At 40.3% G+C, this 27,771-nt stretch overlaps 1 protein-coding gene across 3 annotated transcripts in view; it reads left to right on the forward strand.

Moving 5' to 3' along the window:
* mid2 (midline 2) overlaps nucleotides 1–27,771 on the forward strand; it is a 105,570-nt gene that overhangs the window by 57,770 nt on the left and 20,029 nt on the right. For 2 of the 3 annotated variants that reach the window (XM_019883916.1, XM_019883915.1), the window contains 6 exons: nucleotides 9,956–10,021; nucleotides 12,332–12,427; nucleotides 17,575–17,682; nucleotides 23,768–23,916; nucleotides 24,187–24,314; nucleotides 25,168–25,311. In XM_019883916.1, the coding sequence (XP_019739475.1) occupies nucleotides 9,956–10,021; nucleotides 12,332–12,427; nucleotides 17,575–17,682; nucleotides 23,768–23,916; nucleotides 24,187–24,314; nucleotides 25,168–25,311 (691 nt within the window). The remainder of the gene's footprint in view (nucleotides 1–9,955; nucleotides 10,022–12,331; nucleotides 12,428–17,574; nucleotides 17,683–23,767; nucleotides 23,917–24,186; nucleotides 24,315–25,167; nucleotides 25,312–27,771) is intronic. The other variant, XM_019883918.1, reaches the window with a different exon arrangement.

The following is a 27,771-nucleotide window of genomic DNA, read 5'->3' on the forward strand; positions in this document are numbered from 1 at the left end:
ATCTCTCTCTCTCTCTCTCTCTCTCTCTCTCTCTCTCTCTCTCTCTCTCTCTCTCTCTTGTGTGTGTGTGTGTGTGTGTGTGTGTGTGTGGGTGTGTATCGAGAGAGAGACAGAGAGAGAGAGAGAGAGAGAGAGAGGCTCAAAATAAGCGGCTTCGCAATGCAGTTTACACATCAAAGTTAATATTTAACGCCTCATTAAAACATATTGAAAAGCAAAACTGAGACTCAAAAGCCAATACATCTGTCAAAAGACAATATTAGACCATAAGAACCACCGAGATGGTCCCAAAAAGCATTGCTTGGCTCATGTCACATATGCGGGGTAGTATGATGGTCGAGGAAAGCTCTATGCTACTTACGCAGGAGTAGCTAGCTCGAAACAGGTTCGACAGGTTACTAGTGCACCTAAACACATTGCATTGTCGCTCAGAGATCATTAATCTCCTCCATGACAACGAAGAAGCTACATTTCTGACAATTATCATACACATAGGAATGACGAGAAATGACGGAGAGCCATGGCTAAATGTACTGCTAACCTTAGAGTGACACAGCCAGTGTGTTTAACACTGCAAATAATTGCTTGTGTGATCGATTTTCACAGACCTCTGGCTAGAACTGCGTTAAAGGGGAGAACATCCAAATTTGAATAGCAAAATAGCAGGATAATTACAAAATGTATTTTGGAGAAAAAAAAAATTACACATGCTAAATTGAACCGGAATTTGGATATGTGTTTGTGTGTGTGTTTCATAATTCAGTTTTTATTGTCCTCCTTGGTTGAATTTTGTTTCTTTAAACACCATCCGAAATTTAAAACCATTTTCCATTCTTCTCTTCCACTTCTTACATGATGATACATTTCCTTCCCTCACATCAGCTTTCTGGGTGTTTTCTTACAAGTATGCTGTTTATTCCTTCGTGTTTAGCCAGTGGGTGTTGTTTGATTAAGTATTTCCCACAAAATGCACAAACTACTGTATGTCTGTTTATGTTAGAGAATGGGAGCCCTCGGGGGTGTGTGTGTGTGTGTGCGTGTGTGTGCATGTGTGTAGGAGGCTAAATAATGGCCCTCAAATATGTGTATTTGCAGGTGTGGGAGTGTTCATGTATGTAAAAGTGGATGCCATTAGTTCTGATGTGTGAAGTGTTGGGGGGCTGCGAGTATGTTGCCAGAGGGAAACCACAGCTCTCTGTGGAGAGCTGCTGCGGATGGAGATCACTTAGTCTTGCAGACATAAAATCAAAAGGATGAGTGAAAAGCTTTTAGCGTACCACTTGAAGACGTGTGCCTCAGCAGAACCTCATTCTATACACACATGCAAACACATACTTTACACATGTGCACGCAGCTGGCATTGCATCGTGTATATGCTTTCATGAAAGTCTATCGTAGGATATGGTGGCTCATGGAAGAAACTGATTAACAAATCAAACCTAATGCACAATTTATGCATGGTAAGCTTTTAAGAGCTCTGGTGTCAGCAGTGCCCTGCAGAAAGAATATGACGAGGGCCACTCATCTGCATCCCCTTTGTATGTTTCACAGCGCTGATCAGATACATCCATTAGAATGTACACATTACTGATAAGCCATTTTTGCAAGTGAGCTACAGAAATAGACCTCCTTTACTATATTTTTAAAGGATAAGCAGCAAATATTCCCTTCATGTGGTCCAGATATCTTCCCTTCTAAACCACAGACTGGCCTTTTTGGTCAGGCTAAACAAGTACCATGCTCGCACCAACATATCTCACTGAAGAACACAGGCCAGCGATCCCTCGGCGTGCAGCCGACGTGTTAATGATTAGACAATTAAGGATGGAAGAGACACTGCTGCTTTTTTTCGTATTAGCCTCCTCTCTCCCTCTCTCTTTCTCTCTATCTCTCTCTCTCTCTCTCTCTCTCTCTGTCTCTCTCTCTCTCTCTCTGTCTCTCTCTCTGTGTGTGTCTGTCTGCGTGTATGCTGAGGGTTTCAACCAGAGAAAGTTTAGACCATGCAAAATTGCCATTTTGGTAGCTGTCTTTGACAAAAATCAAATTTTAAAAAGTGTTTTTTAGTGTATTTCACGAGTAGCTGCAAGGTGCAACATCATAAGAGGATTTCTTCACAATGATGATGATTTTCGACTCGGTTCCAATCATTATTACTCCCAACTTTTCTTAATGTACAAAATATAGCATTGTTTTTTGGAAAATATGATGAATAAGCACTCGTAAGGATTAATCTGTGGTACCGATCAAATTTACGTGAATGGAAAGAGGACACTTTTTGAGGAAACTGATGACGCATCCAGTCTAACAGCATAGCTTTGAGGCTCGATTCAGAATAGCATTTGGTATTTGCGGCGTTTCATTAAAGAGACTAATTTAAAGCACACAAAAAAATCTTGAAGCACAACAGGTCCTACAATTCCTCCCATAGAGAGCTGATGATTCAGTGCCAATGTAGGACGATGCATAGCCGAGTGATGGAGCATCGGGTGACTCATTCCTACCTATGGTTTCTTTTCTTGACTGACCTTTACTTTGGCTCTATGGAATAACTTCCTTATTATGTCAGCTTTCTTCTCTCAAAATTGAGACTTGTCTGTGTGCGTCGGTTGCAAGATACTTAGTGTTAAATAATGACCTTAGTGTGAGACAAACAGCACGGCTTCACTCGCCCGAGGACGGCAGGAAGTTCTGATTCATCACGGCTCCTAAAATAGACCATCGCTTAGTTAGCTTTGGCGCTGCACACAGCGGACAGTGGCCACTCATGAATAGTAGTTGTACACTAACACCGTCTAGGATAAACAATGAACTACTGAGCAAAACTCTCAGCAAGATGGAGCATTCTTACTGTTTAGCTACTGTGCCTGATACATTTTATTGACCACAAAAATTCATTCAGAATCATAACGTGCCACATCAGGAACGCTGAGCCATAGTCACGCTACATGCTTGATCTTGTAAAAGGGCTCTCATCACATTCGATTGTCAAATATGGCATAGGGACTCAGCATGTGAAGCGATGTGACATACCACAGTTTGACTGTGTCCTTCTAATCTGATCCAGCTATCTCTTCCTCCCTTGCAGTATTCAATGAGATAATTTCTTGATCATCCTGACACCAGCTGCCACAGTAAGCAGACTTCATATATTGGCACTACCTTCTTCTTATGTTACCTGACCTCATCTATAGACTGCAGCTTAGTTGCATGATTGACTGGCCTGCCCACTGAATCCAATCAAATAATGACCAAGTACTGTTTGAGGTCAGCTAAATCATGACGACTCAGCTGTTAGGAACAACACATCTTTTTGATACGAATGGAGACATTTTGATTTGTGTGTAATTCATGTTACAGGCCACTAGTATGAGTCCCCGAAGGGGCAAACGCAATGAACCCTGGTGGCCAATATGAGTGACTTAAGGGCTTAAATCTCTAATGAAATGTACAATAATGTGTGTGAAGGAGTAAAACGTATTGCATGTGTTCTGAGCTCAGCCTGAGGTTTTAGAAGGTGCTAAAGGAAAAAATGTGAAACATACTCGAGTGATGTTTTGGTTCGGGGCTTATGGATGTCAAATAAGATGATGAGCTACTCAAAAAGGTGAAAGTCCAAAGGGGTTCAATTATAAATGAATTGAATGTACATGGCATAATATCCCTACTTTTTGCATGATACGGTTTTCGGCCAAACATGAATGGTCTAATCTGTTTCTTAAAATAGCTGGTTCAAAAACATTTACATTTTAACTGAAAAAGAAAATGACATTAAGGCTTCAAGACAAGTCTCTTGCTGTCAGATGAGTTCTGGTATGACCGTAAATGCACGGACAGATGAAGAGGAGGACAAGAAGATTCAGGTCAGGGCAATGCAGAAAAATTGGGAAGGGGCGACAGCTGACATTGTGGAAGAGTGATGATGAAGCATCAGATGTGGCAGGAAAGAAAGAACAAACTAGTGGGAATGGAAAGCGATGTTGTTGAGCTCCATTGTTGAAATTTTAAATGACAAGCACTCACATTTACTCAGAATAGCCTCCAGGAAAGCCGTAGGTTGGGGCTAAACTGTATAATATTGACGCAGAGTTAAAAGAAGATGAAGTCATATTTTCAATATGTTGAGAAAACATGTTAGGACCTCTCGAAAGCAAAACCAATCACTCCCCTGATGTTGCTTTCAGTATGTCTACCTCTGCTGTAATTGACAAAAATGTTGACAATTAAACACATTTTGAGCGCTCATCTAGTGGATATTTTTTTGGGGGGGGTGGGGGGAAGATGTTGCCATGCCGTTATTTGCAAATGAACCTTGTATTTAGAAACAATACATATTACATCTGCATTCCCTTGCGCAGAGAATCTACTTTGAAGAGAGAGTGAGAATTTCACACTTTACTGTAGGGCCTGCAGATAAGAAAAGCTATGAGTTGACCACAGAGCTCAACCAGCAAGCTTTGCGTCTCTTCTACTTGTGAAGCGAATATGATTTCCCACCCCGAGTGCCCCACATAGCGTTATGGTCTATGTGTTGAGGTATGATTATCTGTAGTGTCACTTTGTCATGTGTGATATGGTGAAAGAGTGCCAAGGACCGCTGCGGGGGAAGCTGTGTGACTGTGATGAAAACTGCTAGTCGGTCATTGCAGCTTGATGGTTACAACGAATATGTGACTCTGAATGTCTCTTAGAGGATCGAGAATAAAATATCTCATGACACTTTGTTCTGAATTATTTGGATGTAAATTAAAGTTTAATAAACATTAGTATTTGTCTTTTTGCATGTCTGTTATTTTTTTCTAATCACTGACATATATCTCGAACAGGTTTGATCATTAGATTCCAAGCTCAGCCTAATCAAAAAAAAAGTTTCTTGTTTCGCATTACTTCAGTCTGACATACGTCCTAGCATGTGTGTGATTTGGTTCTAAAGCTGTATGGCCACCCCTTACGTTCCTAATAAAGGCAAACGTTTGTGGGCACAGATGGACTAGCTACAGCATATCTTGTTGCAGCCATGTTTTTCATCTCCACAACTGCCGTATAACCGTTAGCAAGTAACTCTAGTCTTTCGTTAATTCAGTCTCTGTATTCCTCTTCGAATGACTCAATGGGCTGCTTGCACCCTTGTGGCGTTTCAAAGAATAAGTGTAAATGCACAAACTTGTCATGTCAATTTCCCCAGGAGCCAGTGGCTCACCTCGCTCAGTCAGAATGTGTTTTTGCAATGGAGACCAGTCTGAAGGTGACAGTTGCTTCATAAAATCCGCTTAATAGGTTTAACAACAGCCTTCAAATTCTGTACTCTGAAATGCAAATTCCATGTCAGACACTGCTTTATTTTTTATGAGTCCTCAGATGTTATTTATGTCCTAAACATACATGGAAAGCCACAGTTATTTATTTAAACCATCATGGAACCACACTCTATGTTTGAAAGAAAAAAAAAAACAAAAATAATACTAAAACTACTAAAAACAAAACTGAAATTAAGCATTTTAAAAAAACAAAAGAAAAAAGAACAAACTTGCTCTAAAAATGAACTCAAATTTAACAAAAGTCAAAATGAAATAAAAAGTAAAAAAATACAATCTATTATGATCCTGATGTGGTGTAGCATACTGTTTAACTTCCTCTTTTCTCTGTGTGCTGTGATTAAAATGTAGTTATTTTTTTCCTCCAAACACTTATCAACCTGCTAATTTGCTGTGCATAGTTTTACTGCAAATTATTTATTACTTTCTAAGTAGTTCCAGGCAGGCTTCTGTTAAAAGTGCACTGTCCATCGACCTAAGATAAGCATTTTTCTTCGACGTCAGATTAAAGCCGGTCAGTCAAGCCAGGGTCCCTTTCTTTTAATGGTTTCCCGTTCAAAGGGACGTTCCGGTGGACTTTTCCGAGTCGTTGGTCAGAAAAGTCCAACTTCAAATCATCTTTAAATGCAACATATGCGCTTGCTCCAAACACGTATCAGCGGTCATGGTCTTATCAATGCTGTGGTGTTGCTATGCGAGCATTATTTACTTGCCTCAGCTTTGTCGTTTTGCACCTGCACAACAGATCCCTACAAATCAGACTGGCCATTGTGAAGACGGTTCTGTTTCAGCAGCAGCAAATGAGAATGGCATGCTGAATCATGAGCAGTTGCTTGTGACTGGAGCAAATTTACTCTGACCTAAGATGTATGCACAAGATTGGAGTCTCGGCCTGACAGAAACAGTCTGTATTTACTTCGAAGCTTATCAGACTTTGTTCGGTTGTCGTCATTGTGGGGTTTTTTTTTAATCATGTATCATCTGTTTTTGTAGACATAACGTCTTAAAGAAACAAAGTCATGGAAATGTACTGCTAATATACCCAATATTGTCAGTGCTTTATCAAAGCCGTGCTGCAATATCTGCACAAAGCCTCCATCATAATGGTAACGGCTGTTGTCAGGAGTGGTTTGACCCTGACAGACAGAAACGTTTCAAATCACAGCTCAGAGTTAATAGCAGCAACCTGATGATATCATTTGCCGAGGATAAGAATGGAGAAAGGTAACAAATCACACAGCATCCCGCTTCGATGATGAAACAATTTCGAAAATCCACACGTGTCCATTTCATATATATTCCACTGCGCGTGCGGATCAAGGCAGTTCTCAAATCAGTGGGCAGATGAAGGTTTCACACAGATGAGACCAAATGTATTGAAGCTGATCGCAATGAGCGGTTGTAGGATGAAAAATATGATGACATTGTAATGGTATATCGGTCTCATTTTGTTTTAATCATCTCCCTAAATTCCATTTCAGACGAGGTCAGAAGTGGCACGCATTCACAAGCCTCAACATTTGGTGCACCTGCAGAAATCTTGGGAGAAAACCATCTCTTGAATTGACGTGTAATATGTTCACCAAAGTGTACGGTGCACCACTAATAACTACAAAATGGTAAAAAAAAAAACAACCAAAGTAAAACCCCATTGTTTAATACATACTTTCAGGTAATTGTAGCTGTGCTACTGAGAGTGGTCTGGACTTTGCTGACTTCGCAATAACAGTTACAGTTTGCGCAAATCACCCAGATATTATATTCCTCGACTAAGTTAGTCATAACATTCTATCTTTCCAAGCTAATTTACACTTTGCAATCCCAACAAAACCGCGGAGTGAAATGAAGTAAACCTCCTCAACATGTTAACCGTCTTTCATCTTCATCACAGTCCAAGACGAATGAATCCATGTTAAATTAAAAATAAAAAGAAGTTTCAAGTTTTTGCGAAGTTTTGAAACATTTACGTGTTCTTGTCTGAATGCATAAATGGCTATCTGATGACACAAATGTCATACATTATCAAGAAAATGGTGGACTACATTGCCATATAATTCGTGGTTTGCTCCATATAATGAGTTTGACCCATTTCCAGCTGCTACTGTGACCAGTGGAGTCGCATCACTAGTAACTAAGACAAATTTTGAAGTTGCTTACAGGATGCGTCTACAAAGGGCAGTTCGGATAAGACCTGGTCAAGTATTTCATGAACATGCGCAAAGTGATTCTTTCCACCCTTTAAATATCATTGTGGCACTGGTCTCAGCAGACGTGATGATTTATTAGTCCCTTTTAGCGAACGGAGAAATGTGTCAATCCTCTATCCCCCATGTGGCCAAAACTTAAAATATAATCACATTTATCTCTGTTCCGACTGGATTTCCCCCCATAGTAAGTAAGTCTCACGGGAAGCCAGTAGCTGAGGTTGATTATGGTTTGCCATTTGTCCTTTTCTTATTCTTATTCCTCTGTGCTTCTGGTTTCCCTCCAAGCAATTTAATTCAAACTTCTCCATAGAGACTTGACCACAGTATCTTTTCGGGTTTGTTTTCATTCATTTTTATTTTATTTTATTTTTTTATATATAACCACTTAAAGCTGAAAGTTCACTGCCTAGTTCAAAAGCAGGTCAATATCTAAAAATTAACAGCTTTTCCAATGACAATTAGGCCTTTAGCCAATGGGTGACATTCAAACCCCCATTCTGTTGGTCTCGCAAGTTGTACCATACAGAATGTTATCCTTTTGCCAAAAAAAAAAAAAAAAAACAGTTTCCCAGAAGGCTGATGTTACTGACATGACTTCACTTCTTCTAATCCTCTTGTTACCAACAGCTGTAAAGAAAGCCCGCTTCTTTTCTGCCTGTCTTTCATGAGTTTTAATCACTGGCTTGCCTTAGTTCGGTCTGTGTCTCTGTCCTGCTGAATGGCTTGTGCATTGGGGAGGATCCTGAATTAATTAAAAGGGGGAAAAAAGACTTTGAAGTTAGATACTTCCCCTCAGGACGTTCTGACACATTTTTTGTTGTTGCGGTGCCATAATGGCCCAATGATTTAGCAACTGGACGTTTTCATCTTATTGCACGACAAGGCAGAGCAAGATTAGAAACCCCATGAGAACGTTTTCTGTGTCTTGTGCTGTCAGTATGCCGTTTCATACCTGAACTTGACGGTCATCTTTTGATGGAGCGTCTTTTAATGTTGCTGAAGAAACGTATGAAAGCGATGCATCCATGCCTCAAAATGGGGAGTGTAATTGGACTGCTGAGGTTGGAAATTGCCAACTTGTCACAGTTGGATGGAAAGATGCAATAGTTCGTGGCATACCTTTCATCATAGACAAAAGGCACACCATTACACATGGTAAAGTCAAAAACTAGAGCTATATCATAAAGCTGGCCTTTCACCGTGTTTTTTGACATTGTCAAGATAATTAGGTATTTATTCAACAACACATCCATTTTTTATTGCTGGTTAACTTGTTAAAATTGGAGAGTGTTAAAAAGGTTTAGCTATTACATTGGCCGCACAATGAATATATTTTTTTCACAATTTCTGATTGTGAACAGATTGTATATTTCCATTATTTCTTAATGGAAAAACGTATTAAATGTGAACCAATTTGAGCTCAAACAGCATCCTGGAGCAGATTTGTGTGTATTATATCTAATGCTGGGTAGCTGTTGAACGTATGAATAAATATGACAGGGATTTAGCCGTCTTATTTCAAAGAGACGTGGGCAAAAGCATGAGACCAAGTAGCCTTTCAAGATCATGATGTTACGTAGGAGGGTTGGCCCGAGTTGTGATCTAACCCGAGACGATGGGCTGTCAGCTGCTGCAGTTGGAAATGAAGCAAGACAGACGGAATAAGAGCTGAAACTGCATCAACGCTGAGCGAGTGAGGAGACAGACAATCAGGTTAGAGCGAGACGTGGTGCTGCAGAGAAAGACAGACAATGGCAACGAGACAGAACAATGAGGGTGGAGGGCTGCCGGGGATTGAGCCGCAGCTTCAGTCTGTGGCGACTATGCCAAGCTGTCTCGCTCCGCAAAAGTCGATCTCCATCTCCTCAACCGTCTCCAGAGTCGTTGCGGTCTCATCACATGCATCCCCCAATGCTGGATGGAAGACGAATGATATTCCTTAACATCATTCTAATACTCCCCATACCTGTCGTCTGCAACTCACCATTATGTCTCGATGCTACTAAAGTGCAATTCATCACTCCTTGGTCACTTGTATCGACCCTCTTCCACTGCTTCTCCATTTTGCTGCTCGAACTCTTGAGCCGCAGCTATTTCCATCTTCACTTCTTAACTTATGAACCACCAAACACATCCAGGTGGGTGTATGTTGATAGTGAACTTCAACAAGGCACGTTAAACAAACGAAAAAAAAGAAAAGCCTTTGCGATGTTAACAGCTTCCGAGCGTAGCATGGTTTTCTTCATACGTACCCCAAAAAAGAACGATTTCTTTGGAAAATTGTGAGGAAATACTGGATGAACGCCTCGATGCAGGTTTGAGTTTGTGTTTAGCTCGCTTATTAATATGCCTCCATTTTTATGTATTTTTGCTACACTCATCTGTGTATGCGTGCTCAACACTTACTTACGCCAATGTGTATGTGTGTGTTTGTAGGCTTATCAGATGAGCCCGGGCAGAGTGTCAGATGCGGTAATGGAGGCTTCAAAGACAAGCGCTGCGGTGAGTTCTCTGGCTGTCCATTACCAACTAACCATTTTCACACACTCATCCCTTCTGCTGGGGTGCACGCAGGTAGACTCCTAAAAAAGATGTGGATGGAGATAAGCCGGCTGACTAATTATTAAGTCGGCACGAAGTAAGAGATAAGAGATATGAGGCCAGGATGAGGCAGAGGAGAGATGGGACAGTCTGAGCAGTGACCAGGTGGCGCTCTGATCCCCTTCCTCTTCACATGCATGAGGAGAACTCCTTAAAAGCCCGCCGCTTGTCTGCCGCTTTGTTCTCGTCACAGCTGTTGTTTTTTTGTTTGCTTGTTTGTTTTGTTGGGGGGTTCGCTGCCCGTTGCCTCCATGGTTTACTTGTTCCCTTTGAAACACTCTTTCTTTGTGGCCTCACTTGTTTCCATTTGCATCTTTATGTGGCTGCATGTGCCTTTGGATTGCATTACTGTAGTATTGACCGTCAAAAGTTATTGATCTTAAGATCGTTAAAATTCCTCGAGGGCCTTTGGTTTTATTTTGTATTTTGTCATTATAATAAGTCATTAAAAACTGAACTACAATATTTAAACATTTGAATGTTATTTTGGGGGTTGTTGTGGCCAGAGGATACATTAGGAAGATATTTTTCTACGTGAAAAGACCTCATGAATTTTAGAATGAAGTGCCAGTCAGTGATATTTTTTGTTGCCAGTCAATGATATTTTTGGTTTGTTTTTATTTGAGGGCTTTCATCTTGGCTTTTTGATGCTGGAAATCTAAAAACAGATGCACATTGCTCTAATCAGCAACTTGTTTTCCTGACTCAATGTGATATAATTACATTAAACATAATGCTGGCATCGGGCAGAATCTTCGTACCTCCTCAATCACCTTTTTTAGGAGACTCTAAAACGGCATGTTTGTTCACCGATTAACATTGCATGGTCAAAGAGAGCCATTTTCAACACGTAAGAATGTTCAATAATTTGTAAAATAAGAGTCAGCGACAAATGTAGCAAGTTTTGCTCGGGAAAAAAAAAGCAATTAAAATTAGTTAAATCCATTGCAACCTTCTGTTTTTTTCTCTGCTTGTTATTGCTCCATATATATATATATATATATATATATATATATATATGTGTGTGTGTGTGTGTGTGTGTGTGTATTGTTGAATAATTATTCAGTGTTTTCTTACATTAACCTCTGTAAAGCCGAGATGAGCATCATTTAAAAGATTTAATCCAACAGTATTTGAAATATGTTTATCATAAATTAGAATGTTGGAAACAATGTTCCCCTCTCAGCTGCATGTTTGAGCATTTGCGCACTGCTTTCACCCTCTCAGCGCACAACAAATGTATACAGCGCATTCAAAAAAATTCCAACGAGAGCTGTATGTACATTTGGTATTTTCATACTCTGCTGATGTAAGGAAATTGAAAAGTTTATTTGACACGTGTTTGACAGAGTGGGGGGAAAAAATGCAACCAAAAAAATGATTGAAATCCAAGGCGAACAACACCCATGCCGTGTGATGGAGCAGCTCCATCAATAATGACTGGGCAACACAAGGCTTCTGTGACCCTGGTGTGCACCACACACACACACACACACACACACACACACACACACACACACACACACACACACACACACACACACATATACAATCACACTACTAATGAGATGCATGTGTCTCAGAGGTTAATTGACTAGAAATATTTGTGTTTTATTCAAGAACATATTTTGCATTATTTATGAGTGGACATTGTCTGACCATGGTTATACAAATTCGATTGAGTCTTAATTATGCTTACAATGACCTGTGTGCTAAACTAAAAGCCACAAACCTTGACTGATTTTATATTTTATTCGTGTCACAAATCTCTCTTCAATAGTATGTTCTTTATTGAGATATAAGTGGTTAGATCTTTTTTTTTTTTTTTTTAGCTCAGGTTTTGGACAGGTGTGACACGAGTGTGGCCGCTGTGTGCATATCTGATGGTGCCTCTGAACGAACAACCTTCACTGTTTGCATCAACCAACCAGAGTAGATGATCTCAGTATCGTGAATTGTGACTTAGAGAGGTTAGGTTTAGATTTTGCAGCAGATTTTGTCCCAAACGGACATCAGCAATGTCATTGTTGATGGTTCTGACAACATGATACTAAAATGCAACTGCTTCTTGTAGTTGACTGACAACATTTAAAATTTACAACTGTAACTTCTTCTGAACCGGACATGTACAGTATATTTGTCTTGATAAATTCTCTTCTTTGTCCCTGCTCCTTGCATGGTCTGCTTCTTCCCCCACCGACATCTGCACAGCAAACCTTGGAAAACAACTTGACCAACCTAGTGAAGAGGAACAGTGAACTGGAGAACCAAATGGCCAAACTCATCCAAATCTGCCAACAGGTTGAGGTATGCAGCATCTTTCTATTTTTATGTGTGGAGTACTGGATCATTAATTGGAGGTCAGGCAGGGAAGCCAGCCTGGATTTTAGTGGAAAAAATGGACCCGTAAACTTCTCTTCTATTTTCCTACCCTCCACTTTTTTTTCTTTTATGGGTTGCGACTACTGGTCAAATTTTGAAGTCACTTTAATTGAATGAAAATTCTTTATGAGCGATTAATTCAAGAACTGAGCCGCAATGTTGTTTTACTATCATCTATAATAGAAGAGCTTTCATTTAAAAGCTGAAGCTGCTCTTTTACTGGCTGAGGGCTATTACCGCAATTGGTCTGTCAAAGACACTGAGTTCAGTGGCGGGTGCACAGATTGAGAAAGTTGATTTCTGAGCTCTGATTGAGGCCTCTGCGAGTAGTCAATATGACGATTATCATCACAGAACAGGCCCAACGATGGTCGAGGCGCCGTTATGCAATGTAAAATGCTATTCAGAATGAACACTGTACTGTCCTTGTCTTTTTTTTTTCAATTTCAGAGATTGCGCAGCAGGGATGCTTTGTTGTTAAAACCTTCAAACAGTTGAAAGTCAATATGTATTGATACTGAAATTTACAGTCTGAGATGGCGTAGAGTGGTGCCTTGACTTCAGAGATTAATGTGTTCCACGATAGTACTCATGTCATCTTTCCTTATTCAAATGAATGGAACGACAACGAAAATACCTGAAACACCTGGTACCGACCACCAATCACAAATTAAAATAGCACTCTCCATCCAGTAGTGTACGTTATGAAAATATACACTTATAATAGTTACACAGAAAGTAAAAATTAGACAGCTTGTGCGTCAGTTCAAAACTCGAAATGTAGCTTTCAATTCCTGACAAAACTCAAGTGTTGCAACTCAAGGGTTGAAACTCGAAAAACTCCTCAGTGGGTCACTCTTAAGTCGAGGTACCACTTTTATTTGACTTACAGTCATTTCCATTGTAGTGACACAACACTGTGGTGTTAACACATACCTATCTGCAGAAATGAAATCCCAGGCAAGCAGTTCTGTCCCTGTTGACCCATTTGGAACGGTGTTGTGATTGAAATGAAAGGAGCCAATAGTGTCCAGCTTAAGCATAGCCATCAAACACTCATTGTACTACACACACACACACACACACACACACACACACACACACACACACACACACACACACACACACACATCGCGTAAAGCTACGTAAAGCTACCCCTAATATTAAAAATAAAGACCATTCTGCCAGGTGAGATTTGACTGTCCTCCCTGAAAAGTTGGTTATTATACGAACCAGACTACTCTGTGAAGAGTCACTTTGAGGTCTATGCTCAGTCAGTCAATACTAAATGACTACGCGTGATTCATTAAGTGCAGACAAACCCAACGGCATGTGGAGATTGACCGTCGTCTGCATACAAATAGAGTATGCTTTAGAATGTGCCACAGAAACAAATAGAACCTAAAGTACATTGCAAAAACTTGATAAACAGCACTGGTCAACATCACATTTTAATCAGAGATGGTGCTATGTGTCCCGTAATGTATTCTTTTTACACTGATTTCAAAAGTGTACTTTTTTTTTTCTCTAGGGCCATCCTGTTTTTGACATCTCTCCCTTTGTTTTGTTTGAAGTTTGACCGACAAAAGTTTGTGCAATACAGATTTTTAGCAATTTATAGTTATGATATTTTCGTTTCAGGGGGGGGAAAAAAGGCTACTTGTTGCTGAACCTAAACGTAATTCATAAATATTATGGTGCAAATCCGGATGAATATGATGAATTTCTCTTTGCTTTTATTCTGTTAGAGTCACTGTAGTGAGCTATTGTAATGTGTTTTCCCCACCATTTTTACACCTCCATCCTTGTCAAATAGTTAGTTGAATTATTTACAAGAGGAATAAGTGTGGGATAGCATTAGTATTAGTGTGAATAAAGAGAGTGGTTCCCTTCAAATGGGGCCTGCAAACTGAGTGTAGGGACAAAGAGAAAGACGTCTTGTCGACACGGTAGGAATGTTGCTCTTGTCAAAAGGAAAAATAAGGAGAGAGGGGAAAAGAAGAGTGTCGACAAATGATGGTGAACCAACCAGGTTAAGAGGGCAAAGAGAGGGAGGGATTTTGCAGTAAGAGATGCTGGTTCGTGAAGTTGTGTCGAGAAAGAAATCCGAGGAGTTTTGAGGCTAACCTGGATTCCCTCCTCCTTGTTTGCGTAATGATTTGGGAGAGCCAATCAAACACAGAGGAACAGTTTCCATTCCAGCCTTTCTTCTTTTTCTTGTCGTTTATATTTTTGTTTCCATTTTAATTCAGGATTTGATGTATTGTTTGTTTGTTTGGTTTTTTTCTGGTTCATTAATTGTTGATGACTATCCTCGTATTGCTCAGGAGACAGAAGCCAAATAGAGAACTTCCTGTTCATATATTCATGGAAGAGTTGGGGCAAAACTGGGTTTTGTGCAAACACATGATAGGAACTACACCAAGAGCGACTCGTTACGTATTCTATTGTATTTATAAACTGCAGGAATAAGATTTCTGTGCCTCCCCAAAACTATGGATTTTGCTTCTTTCTTTTTTTTTTTTGCTTGTTTTTTTGTCCTCCCCATGACTACCATTGTGCATGTACAATTTTGAGCATGTCTCATTTGGAGCTTGTTTGAGACAATCTTCACCCTTTTTGCATATGTAAAATATAACAGTGGATTTTTCAATATCCGTACATCCATTCAGATAAAACTTTAGCCAGCCACAAGATTTCCCCATTCTACAATATAGATAAAGATCGGTTAGAAACCTCTTAATTCTCAAGGTCATTTGACCCTAGCTGTAGCCTGTAACTTCCCATAGTTCCCGCACTATCAGGCGCACCTAAAAGCATTCAATTTTCTCAAAAGCTGACAGTGCACCTTTTTATCCGATGCACCTTATATATGGATCAATATTCTGACTTTTTGGATGTAGTATTTTAAATGTTCTTTAAAGCACTTTGTTATAGCTGCAGCGGTTGTGCAAGCTCCACATAAATAAAGCCGTATTGTATTGTATTCCCTTTAGTGTAGCTCCATTTAGTGGATGCATAACACAACCGCTGCCACTATTGTAGCTTCTATTCTATGCACCCTGTAATGCGGTGCGCCCTATATATGAACACAGTTTTAAAATAGGCCATTCACTGAAGGTGCGCCGAAAACACAGAAGCGCCTTATAGTGTGGAAAATAAGGTAATTTGCTGTATTGCATATTTGCAAGCCACCAAGTAAATATTCTAAAATGTGTGCTGACTCGCTGTTACCAGCATTTAATGTGCGGTATTTTGGTTGACGGTACTTTGTGACTAAAATGATGCAGTGTCACCTTAGTGAGTATAAGTCACATTATCCAAGTTACATTTTTTATACATTCTGGACTCTTAAATTCTGTTTTTCCAAATGTATTGTGCAGCAGTTCAACACAGTAGCCTGAATAATTCAAGTCCTTGAGCCCACCACCATGTCCCATTATATCAAATTCATGTCAACGCAACCAACAGATAGCGGGGTTCAGCTCAGTCGCGGGACAGCTTTCAAACTTTGGTTTCCCCATGAGAATACGAGGCAAAGTTTTAATAACATACACACGTTTGTAGTGCCGCTTGAAAAAACTTATTTGGGGATTTGTTCAGTGGTTAATTGGGCAGCGTTTGCTCGTCATGCAGCTGCCACCCTGACAAATGTGCCTGCTGAAGGCTGAATGGGCATAGCCGCGTCATTAAAATGCACATACAATTAGTCTTATTTATCTGTTGTCAACAGACTGTCTGAAAAAATACAGCATAACAACAGAGATTACATTGAGACATCACACTATCAAGCTTGATTCAGTCGTGTCGTTGTCTGCTGGTGAATGTTTCCTGTCAGCCATTAAAAAAAAGGAAAAAAAAATGAATGTATGTCATTACAACACCGTGCTGCAGATTAACTCAACCTCTTGATTTGGCTGATTGCAACCCGAAGTAAATAACATTCTTCATTATATACGTTACTATTCAGTGATTCCACTGACAATAATGTGCGACTGGGATCATTTTGGACTACGTTGATTTATTCCATCATATTCCACTGACTATCTTGCCTTGTTAATCCTTTTAGCAAACGTTTTCATTTTGTCAGTGTTTCATCGCACAAGTTCTCATGAGCTTTGCTGAGTAACCAGGGGAACATAGTCCTGATAAGTAATATGATTGATTGCTACATGTCACAAAGCCGAAATTGTATATACGTTTCAGGACATAGTCTTTCTCAAGAGGATTATTCTTGCTTGTCAGAATTATAATCGGATTTATTGGCCACCTATAGAAAAACACACAAAGAATTTACTTTCCCAGTTACAACCTGTCATAATATAACATAAGCAAGACAACAATGAGCAACATGGGGAGACACACCGGGAAGCCTGGTGGTTCGCCCTTAAGCTCAATAGTTTACATAGTTAGTATATTTCAGGAATTGTAACATTTTATTTTGGGTATCGACATAAAACTACATTTTCAAAGCCACACTGAGAGTGAAATATTTCATGTCAATACAAATTATAAGCGGTTATCATCCATTGGTTGACATATATTTCCAAGTACAAGCCGGTGTACCGTCAGCTACTTTCATGCCTTCATTTGAACGTGAATACTACAGTATGCTGTTGCTTGTATTCTTTGGCATTTGACTCAGCATGACTCAGATTTGATCGCAGTTTTACTGTTTGGTGCCTTCTACCATTTTGTTACTGATTTATTGCTTTATTGTTGTATATACTGTACGTTAGTTGCTCCATGTACAGCACTTTGTATGCAGTGACGGCTGTTTGAAAGTGCTCTATAAATACAGTTGAGTTAACAATCGTTTCTCCCTTTTAAAACCTTCATGACATTGAAATTAAACTTTTTTTTTTTTTTTTTTTGCAGAAATTCACCCAACATGGTCTGTGGTCACTGAACGTTAGATCAAGATGTCCCCACACAGTTCATTCTTAACATGAATATTTTATTAATAATAGTACTTTTACTGCCATTGACGACTGTAGAAGTCAAAGATCCATCATTTTATCTTGGCTGGTAGTGAATGAGTTTTAAAATTGTGCGTTTCTCTTCCGCTCCAGGTGAACACTGCCATGCACGAAGCCAAGTTGGTGGAGGAGTGTGACGAACTGGTGGAGATCATCCGCCAGAGGAAGCAGGTCATTGCTGTGAAAATCAAGGAGTCCAAGGTAAAGTATTATTTTAATAATCGATTAATCAGTCAGTATTTTTTTTTCAATCAATCAATGAATTTGGATTTTTTTTTAAAATCTGTATTCAAACACGGTACATTATTTCAAAGTGTCAGTGCAGAAAATGTGTAAACAAATTTGTAATTTGTAATTTGGTGATTGGTTTTGTCTGTAACATGTCAGAAAAATATGCAAAAAATGTTGATCAACATCTTGCACACAAAGCTTATCAGTATGCGTTTGATGAGAACTTCAAAAATCTGAGAACTATTTATAGTTGAGACGTATGTAAGATTCTTCGAATTGAAGAGGAGCAAACTTAAAGCGGATAAAATTGATCATTACATCACTACTCAGGACACTTTCATTCTTCGAAGAAAACTTATCCGGTAGAACAAGATGTCGACAAAGAGCAAAGCTTTTCTGGGTCATAGATAACGATAACGGGTGGCACAGAATTACACGCTTTAACCACTAAGTGATGCGTTGAATATTAAGATAAATGAAATGCACTTCATGCCATCCCTGTAATCACAGATGTTGACAAATGGTTGAAGTCAAGCTAAGATGGAAAATGAGGGCAGTGGAAGGCTGGGCTAACCACAGGGAGAGAGGCAATGATTCATTTGTTTCGTAATTACACCAAACAAGACAGTTGGCACACAGTAGAGATGACTGATAACCTGCTTAGTTGAGGAGCGAGACAAGAATAAATATCGCTGTCAAAAAACTGTGAATCTTGTTTCATCGCAGAGTTTCCTGAGTGCAATTTTTGAATTGGGTTTAACCCTTTCATGCACCAATAATGATAACCTGTAACATGATACCCTGATAAACTGTCCACTGTAGTAACCGCGGTCCTTGAAAGGATTAATTCCCAGGCCTGCAATCAATAAAAGCAGTTACACAATTCAATAACAGCTGTGAGAATGTGATTCATGGGATATTTAGTGACTTGGAAAAACTACCAAAAAAAAAAAAAAAGAGTGAATTGGATGGACATGGAGATTTAGAAATTCAGTTTTAATAAATGACACTTATTGGACACTTCAATCAAGGTATGAGAGCTACATAGAAATATTTTGGGTGTTTTCAAATTCTGCTTGACATTTCTGTATTTCTATTTTGGTAATAAGAGAATGACAAATTATTATTGACGGCACGGTGGTCGACTGGTTAGCACGTCCGCCTCACAGTGCAGAAGTGCAGGGTTCGATTCCAGCTCCGGCCTTCCTGTGTGGAGTTTGCATGTTCTCCCTGTGCCTGTGTCGGTTTTCTGCGGGTATTCCAGTTTCCTCCCACATTCCAAAAAACATGCATGGCATGTTAATGGAACACTCTAAATTGTCCCTAGGAGTGAGTGTGAGTGCGGATGGTTGTTCGTCTACGTGTGCTCAACCAGTTCAGGGTGTCCCCCGCCGACTGCCCGAAGAGAGCTGGGGTAGGCTCCAGCACACCTGCAACCCTCGTGAGGATAAAGCAGCTCGGATAATGGATGGATAGCTTATTAACACCTCTTACTACGATGTAGTTAATTTCAATTCACACCAGTGCAAACTGCAACAAAAAAAAAAAATCACCTTAATTCAACACCCCAATTGCTCCTGATGCTGCGTCATCAATAGGTGACTGAGGTTAAAAGTGTAAAGCGCTCGGATTACCCGGGGTGGAAAAGCCCAGCCCAGCCCATCCCACCTAGCATTCCTTTCTTTGCAAAGGCAACCTCTTTTATAAAGCAATTGGTTGGATGATGGGATTGCAAAATATGAGTAAAAATAGATATGCATATAATAAGGTACTTGCTTGCAAGCAGCTTTTCAAACACATCCATTGAAAATGTCGTGACACCCAAAGTCTTTTTTTCTCTTTGCCGCTGTAGTGTTGAGGCCATGATAGACCGCAGGGGTAATTGTAAAAGAAGTCCAGTTTTAAAAGTTGTCGTGCAGGGACCGTGAGCATGACATAATTGTGTCAGACTTCAAAAATAGAGACTGCTGTCGTTTGTGGCCTCCTGAAGAAAGTGTTCATTTGTGCAACAGAGTAACAGGATTATGTAGGCATTGATCACAGTGTGTACAGCTGGGCAAGTTGCTCTCATTCTCTCTGTCACATCCTCTTAAGAACTCTGTTGCTCTCGAAGGAGGTTTAATCTCTATTCCCGTGATGTGTGCGCCTTTATGTTGCGTTCTTTATCCACCACCCCTCTCATTGTAAATTCCAAAATGTAAAAAAAAAAATCAAACCAATACTTTGATTGGGCCGTATTTGTGGTGGAACAAAGGGTGTAAATTGTGCTCGAGCTGTGAATCTTTTGTGCTTTGGTGCACAGGTAGGAGCTGAGGGAAAACAAATTCACTTAGGTAACCAAAAAAAAAAAAACAAAAAAAAAGAAAAGAAAAAAGTTTGGGGTATATTTGTCGGAAAGTGGGTCACAGAAGTTTGGAGTCGATGCCTCAGAACTTTGTCTGGTTCCAGTTTCGCTCCGCAAACGTTTTGAACGTTCTGTAGCTCTTGTCCCTAAGAGCCAAACTATGAAACTTTCAAGTCTATAGAAGAGTTTAAATACATCGTCATAAAATGAGGCTGACAAAAAGGAGTCTCTTGACGGATGAGGCTCAATATTACATCGACTTACAGCTACTTTTTGTGTGGGAATGTCACATTACTAATTGTCATAATGAATTAAAACATTGTCTAATTACTGCTTCAGTCAGTCTTGTACATCCCTGCCTTCCTTTCCCATCCTTTTATTAAATAATTTACACTTTTAAAGCGTTCTTCCTGTAATAAGACAAAGCTGAGCCCCATCGTCTTTTATTTTCTGCTCTTGCACTTATACAGCATGCATGGCTACATTCACACTGCAGGATGGTGCCCAATTCAGAATGTTTGTGAAAACCAATGTCGCCCTTCACATTGCAAAAACACACACGCCGCTTCTTATGTGGACAGAATGCGTCCATGAAGTGACATGCATGCTCACAAAACAAAACGGCACGCGGCACACACTGTTTATGACTGTAAATGTGGCGCCTCGTGTAGGTCGAAATCCTCATGCATTTGTGACACGTTCAAGATGTTTGTCGTGTTTGGATGACATGTAGGGAAAGTCGTGAAAAAGAATTCAGCGCGTTATTTATTTATTTTCACCTGCGGAGCACATTACCTCACGTTGATGCGGGCTTGGTGTTAGAGAGCGCCAGTCTCAAACAACTGCAGTCATCATAATGGTGGCATGAGTTAGATTTTAAATCATTTGTTTAATTATAATCCATTTTAGTGATTGCCCACGTGTGTGGCGTGACGCATAAACATGGTTGCTGGGCAACACTGATCAACGCTCACTCGCTTTTCTATCGATGCACCGGCTCCAAACATTCTGATTAAATTACTTATATTTGATTTATTAAAAACAAAATACAAAATCACGTGCGCCTTAATTAGTACAAGTTCCGGATCCGCTGTGCACGTTAATCTCACTTTTAAAGTGTGAGATCCCAGCAGGCACGGAACAATTTGATGTTGAAGATTGGATTTTGATGACATATTGATGTTGAATTGACATCAGAGGCCCACTGCGATATTTTTCTAATGGAAATGTTTCATGAAAACACCACGCTTTGGGAATTAGGGCCACTCTCAGACTTCAAAAAGTCATGCCTCTTAAATTGTTGTGCGTGGTGGGTATGTCAGAAGTGTGGATGAGACAGTCAGCGTACCTTGAAAGTGTGCAAGCCTGGCGTGTAAAAAATTACTTCAGCGCAAACGGGCGAATTTGGACCTAAATTTGTAATTTGGGTTTGAAATAGACGGTATCCATTTGTGACACCAGTCTTAAAACTTTTCAAACACAGCTCCTATGACATATTGTCCAATCAAACAACGCCGCCGCAGCGTCTTGTCTGCATGTGGTCACCGAGCTGCTCGGCTTATAATGATGGCAGATTATGATGCTCCAAGTGGAAGAGCAGATAACATTCGGTAGCCAGTTGACAACTCCATTAAGTCGCCAGCTCGGAGCAGCTTCTAAGAGGGAGCAGCCTTTCCAGCAACATACAGGCAGTGCACATTAGGTAGTGCTTTGATTCTCCCAGAACGTTTGATGACAAGCTCTCAACCAATCCTCACCCTGTCAGTTTTTTTCCCCCCTAGAGTTTGTATTTGCATAATTCAAGTCTCACGAGAAAATGAGAATTAAAGCAAGTAATTTGTTGAGGTCATTTAAAGGTTTATCTGTCAACGCTATCTTTATCCAATTGGATTGGTGATTAGTGGATTTGCATGTCACACAAATATGTTAAAATTGCCCAAAAATATAAAACTGCCACCTCCATCTTGGTACTGTCATAGATAGCTTATGAATTTTGTGCAACTGGCATACAATCGGTTACTCCACAATACGTCCTTCACAATTGTGATTGACTGATGCTGGTGTCCTAGGTGTAATCTTTCTTTCACCCTACGTCCGCTGGGATCATTTCGAGCCTACCGGTGGCCCTGCGGAGATAAGACCTATCGAAATGGATACCTTGATCTTTGTAATGCAAAACTATACAAAGTAATTTGACAATAACTGTACTGAGGCACAGAATGTTGCTTTAGCTCAGGGGTCGGGAACCTATGGCTCGCGAGCCATATGTGGCTCTTTTGATGATTGCATCTGGCTCGCAGATAAAACAAAATATTCTCGCTTGTTTAATCCATCCATCGATATTTTACTGCTCATTTCCTGCTCAGGGCTTCAGTTGGCTCCAGGAGCAATTTTGATTGGATAATACTGGCCTACGTTGGCCATTGCTGCGGAAACAGGTAAACGCACCCTTTTGAATCAGACCGCTCATTCATAAACTCAAAGCTAATCCTAAACGAATAAGATGGCAAAAAGAAAAAATGACGAGTATGGTAGACTTCAGGACGAATGGACTGAAGAATTCACCTTTGTGGAGAGAACAGGTTCTGCGGTGTGTCAAATTTGCAATGACAAAATACCATCGATGAAACGGTCGAATGTGAAGCGGCACTTTGACACGCACCATGCTACGTTCGCATCAAAATACCCTGCGAGAGACAGTGGAAAGGAAGCATGCAAGCGACTGAGCAGGGTGCAAGCTAGCCAGCAGCAACTCCGCGTATGGACCCGGCAAGCTGAGTATAATTCCGCTAGTTTTGCTGGATTTTTAGCAATAGTGAGGAACGGAAAACCATTCACATTAACGGTGAGTATTATCACAAAATTATTTAAAAGAATACATTCAGAGGCTTATTATACTGACATTTTGTTGAATTCACTCTTAAAATAGTTTTATATATATATATATATATATATATATAGATAGATAGATAGATAGATAGATAGATAGATAGATAGATAGATAGATAGATAGATAGATAGATAGATAGATAGATAGATAGATAGATAGATAGATAGATAGATAGATAGATAGATAGATAGATAGATAGATAGATAGATAGATATATAGATATATAGATAGATAGATAGATAGATAGATAGATAGATAGATAGATAGATAGATAGATAGATAGATAGATAGACAGATGGCTCTCACTGAAATACATTTCCATATATTTTGCTTTTATGGCTCTCTTAGTCAAAACGGTTCCCGACCCATGCTTTAGCTGAATAGTTTCAAACTTTCTCGACAGCAGAAAAAAAGAACTCACGCTGAACTCTAAAGCCTGCTTTTCAGGCAACACGTTCAAGAGGTCAGCACAAGAATGAGGAGCCAAGTGGTTCACCTCACCTCTCACCCAGAAACTGGACCTCTGTCCACCGGCTGCATTCTTTCTGCTTTCCTGCCTCGCCTGTCTCTGTCCTCATGTATTGTTTATCTCTGAGGCTTCGTTCACACCGCAGGGTGTGATGCCCAGTTCAGATTTTTTTGTTAAATCTGATCTCGCTTCATATTCAAAAAACAAATACGGCTTCTCATGATAATAGGCAACACAGGTAAACAGATTAACTACCTGGACTGTGGAAGAGGTGATGGACTGTAATTTTGTGATAAATAGAAGAATGTAAGGAATATTATGAAGATCTCAACATATAGTCTTTGTTCCGCAGGTGATGAAGTTGCGTAAATTGGCCCAGCAGATTGCCAACTGCCGTCAGTGTCTGGAGCGCTCCAGTGCCCTCATCACACAGGCAGAACAGAGCCTAAAGGAAAACGACCATGCCCGCTTCCTTCAGACCGCCCGAAATGTGGCTGAAAGGTGAGTGATGGACACATTCACTGATCATTTTCATCGTCTGAGGAGAGGTCATCTGTTTTCACGGGTTTGATTTGGCTGAACTTGCTGCATGAACATACTCGCAGGCCTCTGGTGGTGACAGTGTTACAGTGTTCCACATTTTGTTTTAGATTGTAAGTAGTTGTTTTTATGAATAGATGGAGCTATTCCAACTGCCGGTTGATGCTTTCAAAATTTCGACTTTTTCAATCTACTGCTGCCTTTTTTTGTCTGTCCTGAATTCACCACCAGAGTTGCCATGGCGACGGCCTCCTCCCAGGTACTCATTCCTGATGTCAATCTGAATGAAGCTTTCGACAACTTTGCCCTGGACTTTTCGAGAGAGAAGAAGATTCTGGAAGCCCTTGATTACCTAACAGGTAGATTTTTCAATCTAGCTAGCGAGCTAGCTAGATTTCTTTCTCGCTTTCTCTTTAAATATATTATACATTTTCAAATCTTTAAATGGCCTCACCCCCTCTGACCTGAACTCCTCCGCCCCAATGCGCCTGCCCAGTGCCTCAGGTCATCAGACCAGACACTATTAGCGGTGCCGAGAACTAAGTGGAGGCTCAGAGCGGATTGAGCCTTTTCCGTTGCTGGTCCCTCTCTTTGGAATGACCTCCAACTGAACATGTAGCAAGCCCCCTCACTGCCCATCTTTAAAACTCGTCTTAAAACTCAATTTTATTCTTTGGCTTTTGACTTAACATGAGACTTGATTTTTAGTTTTACTGTTTTAGTGCTTGCTACTGTCTTTGTTATTAATTTGTTGTATTGTTTGATGTCGTACAAATTATTTTTGCTCCACGTACAGCACTTCGTATAGAGTGGTGGTTGTTTTAAAGTGTTCTATAAATACAGTTCAGTAGATAGATAGATAGATCTAACCTATCTGTATATGAATGTACATACACATATGGAATTTAATATGGTCCACCCAAAAAGGTAAGCAGTAACCTTTACAACGATATTGAAGGACACTATAATATAGTGATTTACCAATATGTTAATCATTAGGTTTGCAGTCATGTAGAATTATATTGCAGTTTAACACAAATGGTATATCTTGAGAATTTATCCCCACCAAAGAATATTAAGTACCCGCCATAGTGGAGAGTTACAAAAATCCAGTATCCATGAATGAATGAATAAATCAGCAAATGTCATTGTCATTGTCTTCATGCAATGCCATGTATTGTTCACTGACTGTTCAACGACTGTCCCATGCAGCACCCAGCCCGCCAACCATCCGAGACGAGTTGTGCACAGCGTCTCACGACACCATCACTGTTCACTGGACATCTGAGGACGAGTTCAGCGTCACCTCGTATGAGCTGCAGTACACCATATACACTGGCCAAACTAATTTCATCAGTAAGTCATGTGACACACGCACGCACGCACGCACGCACGCACGCGCACACACACACACACACACACACACACACACACACACACACACACACACACACACACACACACACACACACACACACACATAATTCACTCCTGACTCCAAGACCTCTGAAAAAGAATTTGGGAAGATGACGTGAACCTTGCCATCGCGAGTACAGACGTGGACTGCTGGTGATCGCACCATTTAATAAAACTTTAAGAATTTTTTAGGTGGGACAAATCAAATTATCATGAAATTGAACATGATTTTGGAGATGCGAGGATTCCGCCCAATAGCGACAATATACACATCGTAATATTTCCAGACGCTACATGGTTTTCTCAGTCTCGAAAGCTGCATAACAAGCCAGCAACTTCCAAACACATATCACCTCCTCATAAATTCCCTAAAAATGTTGGCAAGTAACAAGTAAACATCAGCTGATGAAAAAGATTTGCACATTTAAAATATAACAAAGGTTTGACGTTTTGGGTTTTATTTACCATTTAAAGCAACAGCAGGCAGCACTTTTGTCCACAATAATATGACTAGCAGTTAGAAGTGGCTCTGACAAAACAACAATATACACCACCAAAAATTCATTATCTTGGGTTAACGAGTCATCAGTGCACCAATGGAATGACAAATTTGTAACATATTGTTACTTTACTTACTCATTTTTTGTTTCTCCATACAGACTGCAACACGTTTGCTCCATCGGTGAATGAAATTATATTTAGCTCTATGTGGGGGAAGAAACAAAATGAATGTGAAAGTCAGAGTGGATAATGGTTGTAATGGAGGTAAAATACCTCTTACTGAGGATGACGTGATTATTCTACATAGTTTGGCACACTCATACGCGTTATACACACACACACACACACACACACACACACACACACACACACACACACAAACGACTGCACTTCTCGACTTTAATCTGCTGCTTTTATGCCTTCATCCTCCTCGCTTTCCTCGTGAGCAGTCCCGGCTTTTCTCCATCCACCATGAAAGTGGAGTGCCCTGGCCCGTTTGAAACATCAGGATACATTTCAACTCTGTGACTTAGACATTCAGCCTCGTGCTGCCATACAGTCCTGCGAGATTCACAGCCGACATTGAGAAAGACAGAAACCATTAGGCCTCCCGTGCCACTCTGGTTTCTACCATTGTAAACATTCAAAGAGGCTAAACGCATCCGTTTGAGCACTGATCTTGTTCCTAGCATCAGTCTCGGTCCTCCTGGGGGCAACAAGAAGTGGAATTGAGTGGCCTTGTAAGAACTGTCTGTGCAGAGTCATGTAAGCACAGCACAGAATAAAAAAAAAACAAGTGACTACAGGTGCCATGCAAATTGAAAACTAAATCACAAAGCAGACCAAAGAACAGAGGTGGGCAGTTTACAAAATGTTGCCAATCCATCATTCGTCAATGGCCTGGGTGTCCCGTCCATCATCGTGAGACTGTCACTTTTTCAAGCCAAACTGTAATCATCAGTCTGTGAATCCACCAATGCATTTTCTCAGACGCCCTCATCATCATCATCAACATCTTCTTCTTCTTCTGTCTTTAGGTGGTTGGCAAAGAACTTCTGGAATGGAGTTTGAGTCTGCATCATACACAACCTCCTATTTAACCTTCCTCTTTCCAAAACTAACAATTGAAATTTAAAACTTAACTTATAAGAATTACTCTGGAAAAAAATGTCTCTGGTCTTCAAAGCTACTTTCTGATCTCTTAGCTCATTAATTGTACATTTTAATAGATGCCCTAGTGTTTCTTTGGCTCATACCCCCACCTACAAACAGAGTCAATGCAGTCTACTCGAGGACGCCGATATAAGCCTGTCATTGCCTGTTTTAACCCACTAAAATAAACACACGCGAGATCGGCGGGGCGTGTTTCAGGCAGTGGTCAGTGAGATAGGTGTCCCTCAGTGACAGACCGATAGGTTGTCGGGACTTGACTATCGGTCCATCGGGACTTGACGCAGTTACTGATGATTACACTGACAGACGACGTCATTTGTCAGAAAACTGGGCTGATAGACCCCTTCGGTCAGTACTGACAGAATGCCGCCCTCTGCAAAAGAGACCTTGCCCTCTGAATGTGTGTGTGTGTGTGTGTGTGTGTGTGTGTGTGTGTGTGTGTGTGTGTGTGTGTGTGTGTGTGTGTGTGTGTGTGTGTTTTTCTCGTAACATTAAGATTTACAAGCTTCAAAACAAGCATTAGCAGTGAGTCAGCTTTGATGCTGCTACTAATACTGATACTGATCAATGCTCAGCCCCCCCCCCACACCCCCCAAAAAAAGACTACACCAATCATCGTTCAGATCAGCACCAAAAGAAATCACATCTTTGATGGAAGTAATGAAAAATGCATGCAGTTGCTTATTAATTGATCAAGGTCTAAAATTGCATATGACCCAGATTTGA

The sequence above is a fragment of the Hippocampus comes genome, unplaced genomic scaffold (genome assembly GCF_001891065.2).
Source record: "Hippocampus comes isolate QL1 unplaced genomic scaffold, H_comes_QL1_v1.1 scaffold156, whole genome shotgun sequence".
NCBI classification, from domain to species: Eukaryota; Metazoa; Chordata; class Actinopteri; order Syngnathiformes; family Syngnathidae; genus Hippocampus; species Hippocampus comes.